The following is a 16,131-nucleotide window of genomic DNA, read 5'->3' on the forward strand; positions in this document are numbered from 1 at the left end:
ACACAGGCCGACAGTCACCTGAGTGATTGCTCAAGAGTAATTATGGGCGACTATTGGCTCATGTAAACACTGTACCCGACAGGAACATGATTTTCAGCTTGCCTAACAACCAAGTGACTTTCAGCCCATGTAAACAGGCATACGGTCATCTTTGACAGACTGCCTATTTACTAGGAATAGAGGCGGATGGCCAAGAGAAATCTCTGGTGTGCACCACCTCAATTCAATGAGATCTTTTTTTTTTGTTTTGTATGAAAAGCACAGGAATGATTTATTGTTGGGATGACTGCTGGGCACTGCTTATCTAAAATTATCCCTTAAGGTTCCCACACATAGACGCAGCTGATCTTTGTAGATACAGCACTTCCCTCCCCTCCCAATTCTTTGCACAGCCTGCCAAAATCGGCAGTTTATAAACCACAATAAGGCTGGGTTTTCACAGGGCGGATTCTCGGAAATCTCACGGTTTGGCCGCAGCGAAAAAACGCGAGATTTCCGCCGGGAGAACCGCCACTGCAAAACCAGCGGCAGCTCTCAAGCGGCCCGGCCGCTCGCTCTTCCGCTGCGGCCGGCGCTCCCATAGAGGAGAACGCGGCCGCAACGGGGGGGGGGGGGGGGGGGGGAAATAAAATAAACGAACATGCTGCGGCCGCAGCAGCGACTTAGCCGCAGCGGATTTGCTGTCCCGTGTGAACGAGATTTCTGAGAAATCTCGTCCACATCGCTGGCTAATCCCGGGATTAGCGGCCGCATGGGGATTTGCCGTGGCGAAATTCCGCACGGAATTTCCGTGGCAAATCCGCCCTGTGTGAGCCCAGCCTAAAGGTTCATCCACACATGGCTGATTTAAAAAAAAAAATTTTTTTTTTTTTTTCCCCCTGCAGTAGAAAAAAATGTGTTAAAATCTGGACCATTTGATGTGGATTTTGGTACAGATTCACAGCAGATTTCACCCATTTAATTTAAATTCATTTAAAGGGGTGAAACCTGCTGCAGATCTGCACTGAAATCTGCAACAAAACCCTCATTAAATGGTGCAGATATTTTCTACTGTGGAAAATGCGTAGCAAATCCTCTGTGTGAACGCACCCTGAAGGAAAAGTGACAGGTTTTTGTCCACATTTAACTACTCATGTCTGGTTGTTTTTTTTATCTTTTTTGGCTTTTTTTTTTTTTCTATTTAACATGTTGGAAGCTAAAATATTTCTCTTTATAGCTCCTAGGCTGGCTGGCAGAGAAGCTTCCTACCTTGCGCACTGTACCCTCAGATCTACACTTCTGCCTCCCTTATTTGTATGCCTGCCTTGAAGACCGTAATGGTGATGTACGTAAGAAAGCCCAGGAGGCTCTGCCTATGTTCATGATGCATATTGGCTTTGAGAAGATGTCTAAAGCAACTGGCAAACTGAAGGTAGGAAAGCTTTAGAATCGCGCACAAGGTTTCGGTTTTCCCTCTCTTCTGTATGATAAAAGGAGATCTTCTGTAGTCCCTCTAGGCCCCTGCAGACTGCTTCCATTGAAGTCTCTTCCACAATTGACATTGCGGAAAGGTCGCGGGACCGATGTCCTCGCCTAGTGACCCTGCTTTTTTACTCGACTTGCTATATTATCTCTATAGAACACCAACCTACTCCATAGCACTTTACAAGTTAATTTGGACAACATTTATGTCCGTTCTTCTATTGGGGTGTCATAAAGGGGGAAAGCCACTCTTAAGTGTTCAGGAGAGACACCCCCTTTTTAGTAGTTCAGTTTCCAGATATGGACAGAAAAGAAGGGCGATGGGTATCTAAACTTTTTACAACCCAAGGTAACTTGCAGACAGTGTTGCTAAGATCTGTAGAATATGTAGTACAGATGGCCTGTGACATCCTTTACTTTTTACTGGGGTCTAATACTATATTTGCTGCTGAGCACAAACCTACTGCTTCTACACGGGTCATCTCTGAGCCCTGACTAGGCCTCAGTACTCTTACTTCTGACCACATCATATGCCTCATGAAGGCTTCAGTAACCCAAAGTGTTGCATACAAATGGATATATACCATTGGTTTACATATCTGGATTCAATAAAAATGGGTTAAAACACGTTTTTCCATCCCTGCCCTCTTACCAGATTGCATATCACACTCGGGGGTCTACTCTATATGGCAGCCACTTTCATGCAGTGCAACCTCTTGTCTGATGCTTATCAGGCAAAGTGTTGATACTGAGATTTCTCCCTTCTATTTATAATTTTTTTTCACTATTTTGTGCGATCAGTCGCATGATGCATTGGCACATCATTGCATGACTAGTTAGAGCAAGGCCCATCTCTGCCCGCTGAGGGACACTGTCGTTACTATCGGTGTTCACCTAAATAAGCTTCAGACCATAATTATACAGTCAGAACAGTAAGCTGTGATATCCTTGATTAGAGGCTCCTGTCACACTGTTCTAATTAACAGCAGTAACTGGAGAAAGTTCCTGCTCCTAGGCCTCACCCCCACCTCCCCCTCTCCTTCCTGGTAAAGGGTTTATATGGTAGAGTCCTAACTACTAACTACAACTTGTCCGTTATATGTATAGATAGTCCCGACTTGCGAACATTCGAGTTACGAATTTCGCAAGATACGAACTATCTGCCCTGCACAGTATGAGGTCATGCTATGGCATGACATCATACTGTGCAGGGACCGGGCAGGCTTCTATCAAGCCTGATAGAAGCCTGTCCGGTCAGATCGCGGTTGCTAGGCAGCCGGGGATCTCCTGAAAGGCCCTAGGGCTGTCTATGCAGAGCGCCTATCAAGCCGTGCGCTTGATAGGCACTCTGCATAGGCAGCCCTGGGGCCTTTCAGGGGATCCCCGGCTGCCTAGCAACCACACAGCGTCCCGTGATCTCATCGTGGGACGCTGTACGGGCCCCCTGAACGTCGGGTGCAGGCTGTTTCTTACAGCGGGCACCTGGCGGCAGCAGTTCCGACGAGCCGCGCCGCTCGTCAGAACTGTTAACACTTTAAATAGCGCTGTCAGAGCAGTATTTAAAGTGTTAACAGTACAGACGAGCGGCGCGGCTCGTCGGAACTGCTGCCGCCAGGTGCCCGCTGTAAGAAACAGCCTGCACCCGACGTTGTATGGAGCGGGATCAACCCGCGATCCCGCTCCATACAAGCATTTGTTCGACTTGCGAACAAATCGACTTGCGAACAGGCTCCTGGAACGGAATCTGTTCGCAAGTCGGGGACCATCTGTATGTATAGGTGCGGGTGCTTCTCATGCTCCGCCCCTGGTGACATCATCGCTCCACTCTCTCAGGCAGGCAAGCTATGAGTTGTGTGGTCTGAATAGTTTGATATCTAATGCAGTACTTTGTCTTGTAGCCTGCATCTAAGGACCAGGTCCTCGCTCTACTGGATAAAGCCAAAGCAAGCATGCCAGCCAAACCTGCTCCACCACCTGGCAAGTCCTCTTCCAAACAAGGCGGGTCAGCACCAGCTCCCACTCCTGCCGCTGGTAAGTATGTGCTGTGACGGCCTTCATTGTCTTGCTGACGTGGATTGATGCATTGCGCGCTTTCAGGGTTTCATGGTGAGCAGTAACATGCATGTAGATCCGATACGTTGGCAATCATGTGTTTGTTTAGAGGGGCTATAGAGTAGAATTGCATCCCCTGCTTGTTGCTAATGCATTGCATGGCTCCTCCTGGCATTGTTATAATGTGTTTTGTTTTTTTTGTTTTTGTTTTTTTGATATTCTTCAGCTGTATTTGATTCTGGACCTCCTGCATCAGAGAGCAAGCCTGACCCAAAGAAGACTAAACCCGGTGCTCCAGCATCTAAAGGAAAGGTATAATAATCCCAGTAGTTCCTTCACTTAACCGATGTATTCTGCTGATGAAGAGGAATATTCGTATAGCATTTTAAAGCCAGTCCTTTTTCTATAGAGCCAATCTGTGTCCTCAGACAGTAATACCAGTATGACCTCAACGAAAGCCAATACCAGCATTTCCAAAACTAAGCAGTCGGTAACCAAACTGCACTTCTTCTGGAATGGGTTTTGTTGCACTTGCGTGTGCTGCTCTCTTTGCACTCTTTATTTGTATGGCGCACATACTTAGTATATGTATGACTTAAGGATGGAAGGTGACTGGAGGATGATGAGTTGCACACAGGGTGCTGTAGTGCTGAGCGCTACGCACTTGTCAGATCAAAGCTGGTGACATAACCATGTGCACAGGGGCCAGCTGACTCCATAATACTCACACCACTTGCTTTTATTCCCCCTTTTCTTCTTGATTCACCAATAATTAACTGATGTATAGCTCTAAGAATGTCGACACTGTTTGAAATGTGACATCTGCCAATGGGGTTCATGGCCAATCAATTTGTCTGTACTTTGTCTCAGGCTGTTCCTGCAAAGAAAGTGCCAAGCAAGCAATCAGCGAAGGATGAGGACGACCGATCGGGCCCCATTTACATAATAGTTCCCAATGGAAAGGAGCAGCGGGTGAAGGAGGAGAAGGGCTTGAAGGTGAGCTAAATCAATGACAGGTCTTTCTATGGACTTCTGTTGTCACTGCAGTTGATGGGTCATAGATATAGGCTCTGCATACAGGAGGCGGACACTGTCTATGCACGGTGTGTTTAATGTGTAACATGCACTTGCCTTCCTTTCATTACTTAGACAATTTCAATGGGCATGTCAAAAGGCAGATAAAGCCTAATCTAAGTAATTGCATTGCAGGTCTTGAAATGGAATTTTCCAACTCCTCGTGATGAATACATCGAACAGCTCAAAACTCAGATGTCTACTTGTCTTGCAAAGTGGCTACAGGATGAGCTATTTCACCCCGATTTCCAGCGCCACATAAAGGCATTGGCTGTAATGACTGATGTGAGTAACGATGCCTTATTTGCATAGTACTTTCTTGAGCACTAGTACATGAGCATTACTGTCCACTGTAATTCACTTACTTTGCCAGTGCCCTCTGGATGTTAGATTGTTACAATGCTGAAGAGACTGCCATGGTAAGGGTTTGCCCAATCAGGGCAGCACATTTTTCCGTGCTGCGAGCACTTTTGGGCAACGTCCTATGACCATGTAACAAATGGTTGCAACAAGCTCTCTATCGAATAGTGTCCCAATGCCCTACCAGGGTATACGCACGGGGGTTGAACGTGTCCTGTCAGAAGGGTTTTATTTAGCGTCTTGCTCGATATTTAATGTTTTATATGATCTCAAAGTTAATGTGGAAGTGTTTAAGGATGTTATGCTTGTGTTCGGTTTCCCTTTTTTAGCGCTTGGAAACTGAGAAGGAAGGCGTTATGAGCTGCTTGGACCTGGTTCTTAAATGGTTTACCTTGCGCTTCTTTGACACCAATACCAGTGTCTTGATGAAGGTCCTGGAATATCTGAAGCTGCTGTTTGCCATGCTTAGCCAAGAAGAATACCATCTTACAGAGCTAGAAGCCACCTCCTTCATCCCTTACCTGCTGCTCAAGGTGAGTTTTGTTCTTTGTTAGTTTGGGAGTAGCTACTGGAGGATGATGAGTTGCACTAAGGGGTCTACAGTGCTGCGTACTGTGGTATCCTTCAGAGTCCTCGTGGTGACACACCCATGTGCACAGGGGCCATCTGACTCCATATTACTCCCACCGAGTGGTTTTTTTTTTTCCAATTGTGTTCGTATTATTGGCAAAGCTCACTTTAGAGGTAAGGATAGGGCTCACTCACACTCGTGCTCCTGCTGTCGGTTTAGCTGTTCTGTGGGGCAGCCAAATGTTAAAACTGTTTTAAGTTTTTCCAGTGACTTCAGTGGAGCCTGAAGTGTTTCGGTTCAGCTCGGTTTGCCTCCTTTCTGTTTTTGATATCCATTCTTGTCAATGAGTGACAGAACAGACTAGAGGTTTCTATTTTTGTCAGTTTTACTACGACATTGCAGTTAGACATATTCCCCTCTGTGCATACAGCTACAATGTCGTATTCTAGAGGGTAACACATTGAACAGAGCACAGCCATTGAGATACGCATCGCATGCTCTCGTTTGTAGCACCAACTTCTCATCCGGTCAGCAGGAGCCTCTTTGTGCAAACTGCTTGCTCCCCAGACCAGCCGGTGAACCTGCCCCAGGGACATCCACCACAGTTACCCCTACAGGGCCCTGAACTTGATTCGGCATGCTCTCTGTCAGCGGTTTCGGACCTTAAAAAAGCCCCCAGGTTCATTGTGTAGATGCTGGGCAGGATACACAACCAGAACACGACTGAAGGGTCTGTTGTGGAGTCGTCGTCCCTAACGGAACGCACATGTAGCGGGACCAAGAAATGACAACTGTTCCCTAGGTAGCACAGTTATATACCTTCGCCTCCACCTACAGCATTCCGCTCCACAATCCCCTGTACAGACACTTCCTGCTCGGAGGACGAAATATTTCGGTCTCTTCCTTAGATGGGGAACTGTCTTCTGAAGTCTCCACCATGATATAGACTCAGAGGCAGTTAGAGAGACGCTGCATGTGATCAGGGTTCCTCAGTTGACTTTTCCTTTTGTTGTCTTATGCAGAAACGTCTTAGATATTCCCCACTCATGAGGAGCTTGTGGTCACCTCCGGATAAACCTTTAATCAATTCCAAGTGCCCGGGTGTGATGCATCCATTACCTGGGGATTCCATTAAAAAGTTTGTTTCCTCACCATTAATAGATGCTCCTGTATCTCTCCTATCTGAACAAACTTCGGCAGCCATGACAAGCAGAAAAAGTTCTCCCCATCTGCAATATAGGTCCACTCGTCCGGTACAGTGACAAGAAGCTTAATTTTCGTTCCTCTCGTCGCTTCAGCCTATGGCCTTCAGAGTCGCGTTTGTCCTCTCAGGAACACAAAGTGCCCTACCTGGTGTATCTACTCACAAGCAACCAAGTCGTCCTCAGCAGATAGAGCGGTACCCACCCAGGTCATCTGGGGTGGGGGAGGGCTGTCTCCTGCTTTTCAGGGACACTCTCATTCAAGATTCTTGGGGGCACAGTACCCTGACTGCTTCTCCAGTATTTCGGGCCCACCCCTAGTGACTGCTTCTGAACGTCTTTACTGTGTCCTTCTTCCTGCTCCCCCCCCCCCCCCCCCCCCCCCCCAATGACACTGCTGAGAAAACAAGGTTTCTCTTTTTGCTTTTTTTTTTTTTTCTTTGTTACTCACCGTAAAATCCTTTTCTCAGATGTTTATGGGGACTCTGCACCCACACATCATTTAGTGGGGGAAGGGGGGGGGGGGGGAGGAGTGACTGTTTCTGTTTTGCGATTACTTCCTTCCTTACTACTTTGAATATAAAACTTGAATAAAACCTACAACCCAACAGTTAGCCTTTTGGGCTGTTCCTCTCCTAATGCTTGTGTACAAACTGATTTTAGCGGAGTGGCTGCAGGAGGGGGTATAGTTGGTAGGGAGAAGTTAACTCCTCCGTTGCGTAGTGTCTGCCTACTAGTGGTAGGAGCTATATCAAAGGTCTTCGGTCTGTCCCCAGTGACAACTGAGAAAAGGCTTTTACGATGAGGGGAAAACCTGCATTTTTGTTTAACCCTTTCCAATCCACTGTCGGACGTCTGAAGACATTCTGATTGAAGGCTGTGCAGCTTTGATGTCGGAAGACGTCCGGCAGGGTATTCTTACTGTATTTTACTAGCCGCTCTGTTGCTGGAGAGGCCCTCCGACATGTCCCATACTGCAGTACTGGCTCTAGCCAGCAGATGGCGCCATTGTAAAAATGGCAGAAAGAGAAATCTCCTTAGGAAACCCTGAATCCAAAATTGGATTGCAAAGGGTTAATCTGTCTACCAGATCTGTTTTTAAAAAAAATAAATAAAAAAAAGAGAGGGAAAAAATCCATTAAACGCTGATGTGAAAGAGCCCCTAGTTGTCTAATAAAAGAAATAATCTAGAATGTGGTACGGCCTCGTGCAAATTGGGTCCAGGCATCCCAATATTGTGGCTAGTGAGGCCCCACTAGAAAGATTGTGGAGCGTAGACCTCGAATAACTGCTTACTACTTTAGGTTTGCTTTTGGGATCTCTGCAAACATACTTTTTCCACCTGATCTCTTCCACAGGTAGGAGAGTCAAAAGATGTTGTACGAAAGGATGTGCGTGCCATTCTGAACAAGATGTGCCAGGTGTATCCAGCTAGCAAGATGTTTAACTTTATAATGGAAGGGATCAAGTCGAAGAACTCCAAGCAAAGAGCTGGTTAGTTGGGCAAAGTGTGTATATACCACTTCAAAAGGATCCTACGACAGGTCCCTTCAATTCCTGTTTTGTCTACCTGCAGAATGTCTGGAGGAGCTTGGCTGCCTGGTTGAGTCCTATGGCATGAATGTTTGTCAGCCAACACCTGCCAAAGCTCTAAAGGAAATCGCTGTACACATTGGAGATAGAGATACCACAGTGCGCAATGCTGCTCTTAATACCATAGTGGCCGTGTACAATGTGCATGGAGAGCAAGTCTTCAAACTAATAGGAAATGTAAGTATGTTCACTTGGCAGATAAAAGATCAATTCGATTGTCACAATGGGCACTACTAATTGTTTTCTCGATTCTAGTTATCTGAGAAAGACCTGAGCATGTTAGAGGAAAGAATAAAACGTGCTGGAAAAAAACAGACTGTGGCAGCCCCAGCGAAGCAACCAGAAGAGAAGCCTCAGCGTGCTCAGAATGCCAATACCAGTCTGCAGCGGAAAGCACCTCCTGAAGACATGTCTTCCAAACTGAAGTAGGTTCAGCAATCCACCATGCATTGAAATGCATCTTGGCTTAGACTCTTATAATGCGTGTAGGTTAGAAACTAGCAATGCACTAAATGTTTTGTTCTTCTATCAATGCCTTTCCTCGGACAGAATCATGTACCGCACTTATAGGATGTAAGTATTTGCCTCCTGGGATGCTTTCTCTGCTAAAACCATCAGTACATTGAATGTCCAGAAATCCATTTAGTTCTGTGTAGTCCTCCCAAGATCCACCATGCCATACCGAAATGTATCCTAACACTTTTCTGAGAACATTGTAGACTGGTAGCTTGACAGTAAATGGGAATGTTAAGGATTGTCCACCTTTTAAAGGGGTTGTACCAATATCTAAAGTTACTCCCTGTTCACAGGATAGGGGATAACTTTATGATGGATGGGGTTTCTGACAGTTGGAGGTCCCTGCGTGAATGGAGTTGCAGACGCACACGACTACTCCATCTCATTTCCTTGACTGTGCCTGAAATGTCTGAGTACGAGCACTTGACATTCTCCAGTACTGTCATTGAAATGAATGGAACTGCAACATGTCTGCTGCCGTTGGGACCCATGTTTTCAGGATCGGCGGGGCTACCGGCAATCGGATCCCCTATTCTATGGCTAGGTCAGAAAGTTAGATTTTGGTACAGCTGTTTTTAAACGGCGACATTCTAGGTCCAACATTCGTGTTTAGTGTCTTAGCCTTTCATGTACAAAGCTCCAAATCCCCTGTATAGATGGCTAAACTTTTAAAATTTTGGCGCTTTGCAGCCACCACTAGAAAAGCTTTATGGTACATAACGTGTTTCCCAGAAAATAAGCCCTAGCTGCAATTTCAGGGAGGCTTGAAATATAAGCCCTACCCTGAAAATAATCCCTAGTTAGATTACACTAAATTGCCTAACGGGCTCGGTCCAGGTCCTTCCCACTCCTCTTCAAAGCTCCGACGCACGCTTCCCCCACAGTCCTCAGCGCTCGTACAATATCACTTCCTGGTTATGAAATTGATAAATCTTGCCTCCAGAAAGTGATGGTTGTGATTGCTTTATCAAATACTGCATTGATTGGCTGAGCAGTAGTTGAAGAACCAATCGCAGCGATCGCGTCCTACCTGTAACCAGGAGGTGATGTATGAACCCCGATGACTGTGGGGAAGCGTGTGTCGGAGCTATAAAGGAGCGGGAGCGACCTGGACCTAGCCTGCTAGGTAAGTATTATAAGACCTACTGCCTCGGCAGGATCTTATTTTCAGGGAAATGCTGTGGTTAAATCTATTAACCGTATGCAGTAAAGCTCCCTCTAGTGGTCAGATTTCTTTTTCGACAACCTCACTTTTGTTAGCAGGTTACCAAGGTTGAGTAATTGGCTATGAGCTACTCGGATGAATCTATACATGTTAAAGAAAGTTTGGACTTTTCCAGTCTATTCTGAGGATTTGTAGATCACGTTTTATAGCTTATTCATGAGACTATCTTTTTTTTGTCAGTGTCTCTGTGCATGGAAAATATTGTTTGTGCTTCAGTTAGTTTCTTTAACATGGCATCACACAATTGTTTTAAGTAGCTCTCTTTCCACAGTCAAGCCCGAAACATGGGAGGACACCAGGAACCATCTCACACGATTCCCAGAGAATTCCAGTTGGATTTGGATGAGATTGAGAATGACAATGGCACAGTGAGGTGTGAGATGCCTGCATTGGTTCAGCACAAACTGGATGAGATCTTTGAACCAGTCCTGATCCCAGAACCAAAGTAAGCTGCTTATGTACCCATGCACTTTTATTGGAAAGGTTGGTAGCCCCCTCTGTGTTACAAACTCCTTCTAGGTGCTTGATTTTCTTTTCTTTTCTTTTTTTTTTTAACAAACCCTTTAACCCTTTCCAATCCACTGTCTGACGTCTTAAGACATTATGATTTAAGGCTGTACAGCTTTGATGTTGGAAGACGTCCGTCGGGGTTCTCTTACTGTATTATTGCCAGCCTCTCTGCTGTCGGAGCATATCCAACGTGTCACCTCATGCAGTACTGGCTTTAGCCAGCAGATAGCGCTGTTGTAGAATGTCAGAAAAAGAGTGAGCCCCCTAGGAAAACCAGGATACAAATTGGATTGGAAAGGGTTAAGCAACAGCTTTTTTTTTTTTTTTTTTTTTCATGGCAACAGTTAGCCATTTAAGCCCTAGATGCCCTTATCAATAATGGCTATAGCACCAAAGGATTTTAAAGACTGGGACTCCCTTAACATCTTGTATCCATCGCTGCATTCTGATCTTGTCTCTCTTCCGCAGGATTCGGGCTGTATCGCCGCACTTTGACGACATGCATAGTAACACTGCTTCTACTATCAACTTTGTAATTTCACAAGTAGCCAGTGGTGATATTAATACTAGCATACAAGCTTTAGCTCAGGTAAATAGCACTTCTATGCTCCAGTGAGAACATGGGAAAAGTTAATGTAACATCCGGTTTTGAAGAACTAATATGGCTTTAATTCTCTTCAGATTGATGAAGTTTTGCGTCAGGAGGACAAAGCAGAAGCAATGTCAGGTCACATAGACCAATTCTTGATTGCTACCTTTATGCAGCTACGTCTGGTGTACAACACTCATATGGCAGACGAGCGGCTGGACAAAGATGACATCGTTCGTCTCTACAGTTGCATCATTGGCAACATGATATCGGTAAAAAAAAGCAGCTTGTGGACATTTTTATAATTTTTTTATTTTTAACTGGTTATATATTTTAAATATGTTTTAGATGCATTTTGACACTCTAACATGTCTCCCTAGCTTTTTCAAATGGAAAGTCTGGCCCGGGAAGCTTCCACAGGAGTTCTGAAGGATTTGATGCATGGTCTCATCACCCTAATGCTTGACTGCAGGGTGGAAGATCTAGAAGAGGGGCAACAAGTGGTGCGTTCAGTCAACCTCCTTGTTGTTAAAGTACTGGAGAAGTCAGACCAGACTAATATATTGAGGTAGGTCTTCATAGTTTCTGATAATGGCTGGTTGTTATTTCTGTTGGGGGGAAGTTTGCTGTTTACTATATCCAATGTGTCTGTCCTTTGTAGTGCTCTTCTGCTGCTTCTTCAGGATAGTCTGCTTGCTACAGCCAGCTCACCCAAGTTCTCCGAGCTAGTCATGAAGGTAAGCTTCTTTAGTTTGGATAGATGGTACCTGGGATTGGAAATGGCATAAGAGGGGATCACCATCTTGTATAAAAGTGATGACTTATTGCAGGGATTTGCCATCACTGTGATATGGGAAAATTGCTTTTAACAATACACTAGCAGCTCAGCATATTATTAAATCTGTTCTCCACATTTCCAAACATAATTAAAAGTGGTTGTCCAGTTGCAAAAGTATTGATGGCCTATAGGGTCATCAATAGTAGATCGGTGGGGGTCCGCCGCCTAGGAACCCCACTGATCAGCTGTTCTCTGGGCTGGTACGACTGTTCTAAAAACAGATTTCTGCAGGAAGCAGACAGCTTTGTTCCCACTGCTGTAGCCAGGCTTGGTGTGTTGGTCAAAGTTCCCATTGGAGAGAATGGGTGTAATACCAAGCTTGGCCACTGCAGTGTGAATGTAGTTGTCTGCTTCCTGTAGAAATCGACTTGAACAGCTGATCAGTGGAGGTCCTGTGCAGCAGACCCTCACGGACTTTTTTTTTTTTTTTAAATATTGATGGCCTACCCTAAGCGTAGGCCCTCAATGGTTTACAACTGAACAACCTCTTTAAACAAGAGAATCCTATGTTTACAGGTTGTAGAGTCAGCCTGTGATTGGCTGCAGCAGCTTTTAAACTCATTAATCACAATCCTTAGCATTTAGATGTCCTGTAAACATCTGGTGACAAAGCTGTGAGGACCTGGGAGAAGGGAGTGTAGGATTACTTGTATTTGGCCATAGAGGAACAAATTTAAACAAAAGAACTTGGACAACCCTTTTAAAACCTGAATTTTCCTGATTTTGCTCATTTTGTCTGTATCGTGCCCTTGTGCTCGGTTTACTTACTATCATGGTTCTACTTGCAGTGTCTGTGGAGGATGATTCGACTCCTCCCAGAAGCAATCAACAATATAAATTTGGACAGAATTCTGCTGGATATCCATAATTTCATGAGGGTCCTGCCCAAAGAAAAGCTAAAGCAACACAAGAGTGAGCTGCCAATGCGGACTTTGAAGACTCTTCTGCACACTCTGTGCAAGCTTAAAGGCCCAATGGTAAGGAGATCGGGTATCCTTTATATAAGTGACCGTAAGGGGTGATGCCTCTCTAGCTGAGACTTGTATGTCATTCACTTGACATAGGTGGTAACTAGAATTTTCTTGGTTTTCAGATCATGGATCACCTGAGCATGATCGAAAACAAACATGAGTCTGAGCTCGAGTCTCATCTCTTAAGGGTAATGAAGCACTCCATGGACGGCACTAGTTCAAAATCTGACAAGGAGACGGAGAAAGGAGCATCCCGCACGGTGAGTTGGTGATCACTTATGATCTAACTGACCGGTTGAACAGAATATTTACAATTGTCACCTTTTTATATGATGCACCTGTAGGTCTCATAAAGGGAAACTGTTCAGTCTTTACTATGACCATTGTGATGCAAATGAGCAGTTAATCCCCTGCATGCTTTGGGAAGTGCTCTCTGGGCAGGACTTCACTCTGAAGTGCTCTCCCCGTCCGTTGAGCTGCTGCAGTGGTTGCCTGGTTGGATGCTGCAGCTGGCAGAGCTGTGGAGTGGCTCAATGGGCAGCAAAGGAGGGCGCTCAATAGAAGTATCGGCCACTGAGGGGAAAAAGTTAAACTTTCACTAACTATTGTGGAGAAGATCAAATGTACGCTTTTAGTTTTGCTCCCTTGCCTTCTACTACTTTTTAAAGTGCTCTATGTAGGTAGACCAATGACTTGTGGACTTAGTGTTGCGCTTTGTGTTTTGTCGAGCAGGAAAAGGTATCGAAAGCAAATGTTAGTGATTTCCTTGCTGAGATTTTCAAGAAGATTGGGTCTAAAGAGAACACAAAGGAGGTGAGTGCACAGTCAAGGAAATTGGCTTGAAAATCGGAAGGCCCTTTTGTGTGCTCATTAGAGATGAGCGAGCGTACTCGGAAAAGCACTACTCGCTCGAGTAATTTGCTTTATCCGAGTATCGCTGTGCTCGTCCCTGAAGATTCGGGTGCCGGCACGGAGCGGGGAGCTGCAGGGGAGAGCGGGGAGGAACTGAGGGGAGATCTTTCTCTCCCTCTCTCCCGCCCGCTCTCCCCTGCTCCCCGCTGCGACTCACCTGTCAGCTGCAGCGGCACCCAAATCTTCAGGGACGAGCACAGTGATACTCGGATAAAGCAAATTACTCGAGCGAGTAGTTCTTTTCCGAGTACGCTCGCTCATCTCTAGTGCTCATCTGTGACATTTCCTTCTAGGGTTTAGCAGAGCTGTACGAGTACAAGAAAAAATACTCTGATGCTGACATTGAACCGTTCCTCAAGAACTCCTCCCAGTTCTTCCAGAGCTACGTGGAACGTGGCCTCCGTCTCATTGAAATGGAGCGGGAAGGAAAGGCTCGCATCACCTCTTCAGGTAATATGCCTTAGAGATTAATCTTCTCCAATGCAGTTACTGTGTTAATGTGATCTGACAGGCTGCTGTGTTTGATAGGCATCTCTCCACACATGACAGAGATAAATACAGTTCCAGCGGTCACCAGTAGTGCGCCCCCTGCTACAAATGCTAATGGTGAAGAGGTGGGACCTTCGGTCTATCTGGAGAGGCTGAAAATACTGCGTCAGAGGTGTGGGCTCGATAATGCAAAGGTAAAGACCCATTCATGATATGCAGCCTTTTAGCAACTCGTTGCATCTTAAGTGAAGTAACTGCACGTAGGTTTGATTGCAAATTTTGTATTTTTTTTTGTACTCCTGTTATCTGTGTTTAGATGCATCAGAGAAATTTTAAGAAAAGTCTAGGATGTAAGTGGGAAGTGAACATGGCCTATTAACCCCTTCAGTGGCAGGTTTATTACAGTGTCATGCCTCACAGGGCAGGTTTTTTAAATGAGTCAACAAAACAATTAAAACCCTGGAAGATTTCTGATGACAGCTTAGTGCGCTGCACATTTCAGCACTAGAGCTGTCCGTGGAAATCTTCCGGAGTTTAACGGCATGGTCATATATTTTTTTTTTTTTTTGCAGTCCTCTGAGAACCGCATGAGGTAGTGACAGGTACACTGATTACAGGGATATGTCTGCTGTATGGATCTATGCAGTAGTTTAGGAGAATCTTGCGTTTTATTAATAGCAGCCAGAGGACTATGACAAGTTGCTCTTGCTGTCCATGAGCTGCTGCAAACGACACCTACCCCACCCTCCAGTCAATGCACAGCAATAGGGAGGGTTGGGTGGGCATGGCTAGCCTGCAGTTCATGAATATAGAGAACTACTTTCTGTAGTCATCTGGCTGCTACTAATGCAGGTTTCTCTTAAACTACTGCAGACATAATCACTATACATACTGACTCGCTGCTTTGAGCTCCTCTTGAGAGGGTTGTGAAAAGATTGTGAGGGTGTCTTTAAGCAAAGCAGTTGGGTTTTGTTCACATGAGGTGCGCTTTCTGTAATGAAGATCTGTAGAAAACTACAGTGTAATGCAAGTGAATGGTGCTTTTAAAACCCCATTTGCACACTGTAAGCAGCAAACCTCTGCAGTGGGCTGTAGTTTTTCAATAATGCAGAATTCTCTATCCTTGCAGAAAATTGACCAATTTTACCTCTGACATTAATGGATGAATTTCATATAAGTATAGTGCAGATTTCTAGTGTGACTATGGCCAAAGGTAGTTTTTACTCTTCCATCAATAGACCTTTTAATGACCTCTCTACAAATTGCAGTTTGGGCCTACCCAGTCGTTGGTTTTACAGCCTGTGGTTGGGATCTTAAAACGTGTGAAAACACATGGTTGTGTACATACATACTGCAATTTAGGATATTGAGACTCTGGTTGGCATATTTTGTGGTCAGTTTTTTTTTTTTTGAATCTTAAAGGGAATTTGTCACCAGGTTTTGCACTGCATGAACCCGGGACAGGTATGTTCACCACACTGGTGTTTCAGAACCAACCTGCTTTGACGTTGGACTTGTAAGAGCACTCCTGAGTCACGGGAGCGGGCACCATGCCGAGCGCCCACATCAATCATGTGGAGTGATCACTCTTCCTATAGGAAAAGGGGGGGAGAGCTGTCACTCAGCAGGGAGAGGCTGGCATGGTGGCACCTTTCTGAGTCCAGAGGATGGTGGTTCTGAAACTTGCAGTGTTTCAGAATCACACATTGGCGCCGTAGACCTATTTGACCTGGATTTATGCTGCCTGTGGTTTGGGCAGGATATGAAC

At 45.3% G+C, this 16,131-nt stretch overlaps 1 protein-coding gene and 2 non-coding genes across 7 annotated transcripts in view; all 3 read left to right on the forward strand.

Annotated features, from left to right (window-relative positions):
* LOC136582377 (cytoskeleton-associated protein 5-A) overlaps window positions 1-16,131 on the forward strand; it is a 59,204-nt gene that overhangs the window by 41,565 nt on the left and 1,508 nt on the right. For 4 of the 5 annotated variants that reach the window (XM_066583376.1, XM_066583379.1, XM_066583378.1 and 1 more), the window contains exons 25-44: window positions 1,217-1,411; window positions 3,360-3,492; window positions 3,740-3,825; window positions 3,923-4,003; window positions 4,384-4,509; window positions 4,723-4,872; window positions 5,277-5,480; window positions 8,079-8,214; window positions 8,297-8,490; window positions 8,569-8,738; window positions 10,326-10,499; window positions 11,033-11,153; window positions 11,246-11,425; window positions 11,534-11,721; window positions 11,815-11,890; window positions 12,780-12,968; window positions 13,085-13,222; window positions 13,695-13,775; window positions 14,168-14,324; window positions 14,403-14,557. In XM_066583376.1, coding sequence (XP_066439473.1) covers window positions 1,217-1,411; window positions 3,360-3,492; window positions 3,740-3,825; window positions 3,923-4,003; window positions 4,384-4,509; window positions 4,723-4,872; window positions 5,277-5,480; window positions 8,079-8,214; window positions 8,297-8,490; window positions 8,569-8,738; window positions 10,326-10,499; window positions 11,033-11,153; window positions 11,246-11,425; window positions 11,534-11,721; window positions 11,815-11,890; window positions 12,780-12,968; window positions 13,085-13,222; window positions 13,695-13,775; window positions 14,168-14,324; window positions 14,403-14,557 — 2,934 coding nt within the window. The remainder of the gene's footprint in view (window positions 1-1,216; window positions 1,412-3,359; window positions 3,493-3,739; window positions 3,826-3,922; window positions 4,004-4,383; window positions 4,510-4,722; window positions 4,873-5,276; window positions 5,481-8,078; window positions 8,215-8,296; window positions 8,491-8,568; window positions 8,739-10,325; window positions 10,500-11,032; window positions 11,154-11,245; window positions 11,426-11,533; window positions 11,722-11,814; window positions 11,891-12,779; window positions 12,969-13,084; window positions 13,223-13,694; window positions 13,776-14,167; window positions 14,325-14,402; window positions 14,558-16,131) is intronic. The other variant, XM_066583381.1, reaches the window with a different exon arrangement.
* On the forward strand, window positions 4,126-4,232 carry LOC136582940 (small nucleolar RNA SNORD67). The gene has a single exon (XR_010787260.1). It is a non-coding gene; the product is annotated as a small nucleolar RNA SNORD67 (small nucleolar RNA).
* LOC136582943 (small nucleolar RNA SNORD67) lies at window positions 5,516-5,623 on the forward strand. The gene has a single exon (XR_010787261.1). It is a non-coding gene; the product is annotated as a small nucleolar RNA SNORD67 (small nucleolar RNA).

Source organism: Eleutherodactylus coqui, chromosome 11 (genome assembly GCF_035609145.1).
Source record: "Eleutherodactylus coqui strain aEleCoq1 chromosome 11, aEleCoq1.hap1, whole genome shotgun sequence".
Lineage (NCBI taxonomy): Eukaryota > Metazoa > Chordata > Amphibia > Anura > Eleutherodactylidae > Eleutherodactylus > Eleutherodactylus coqui.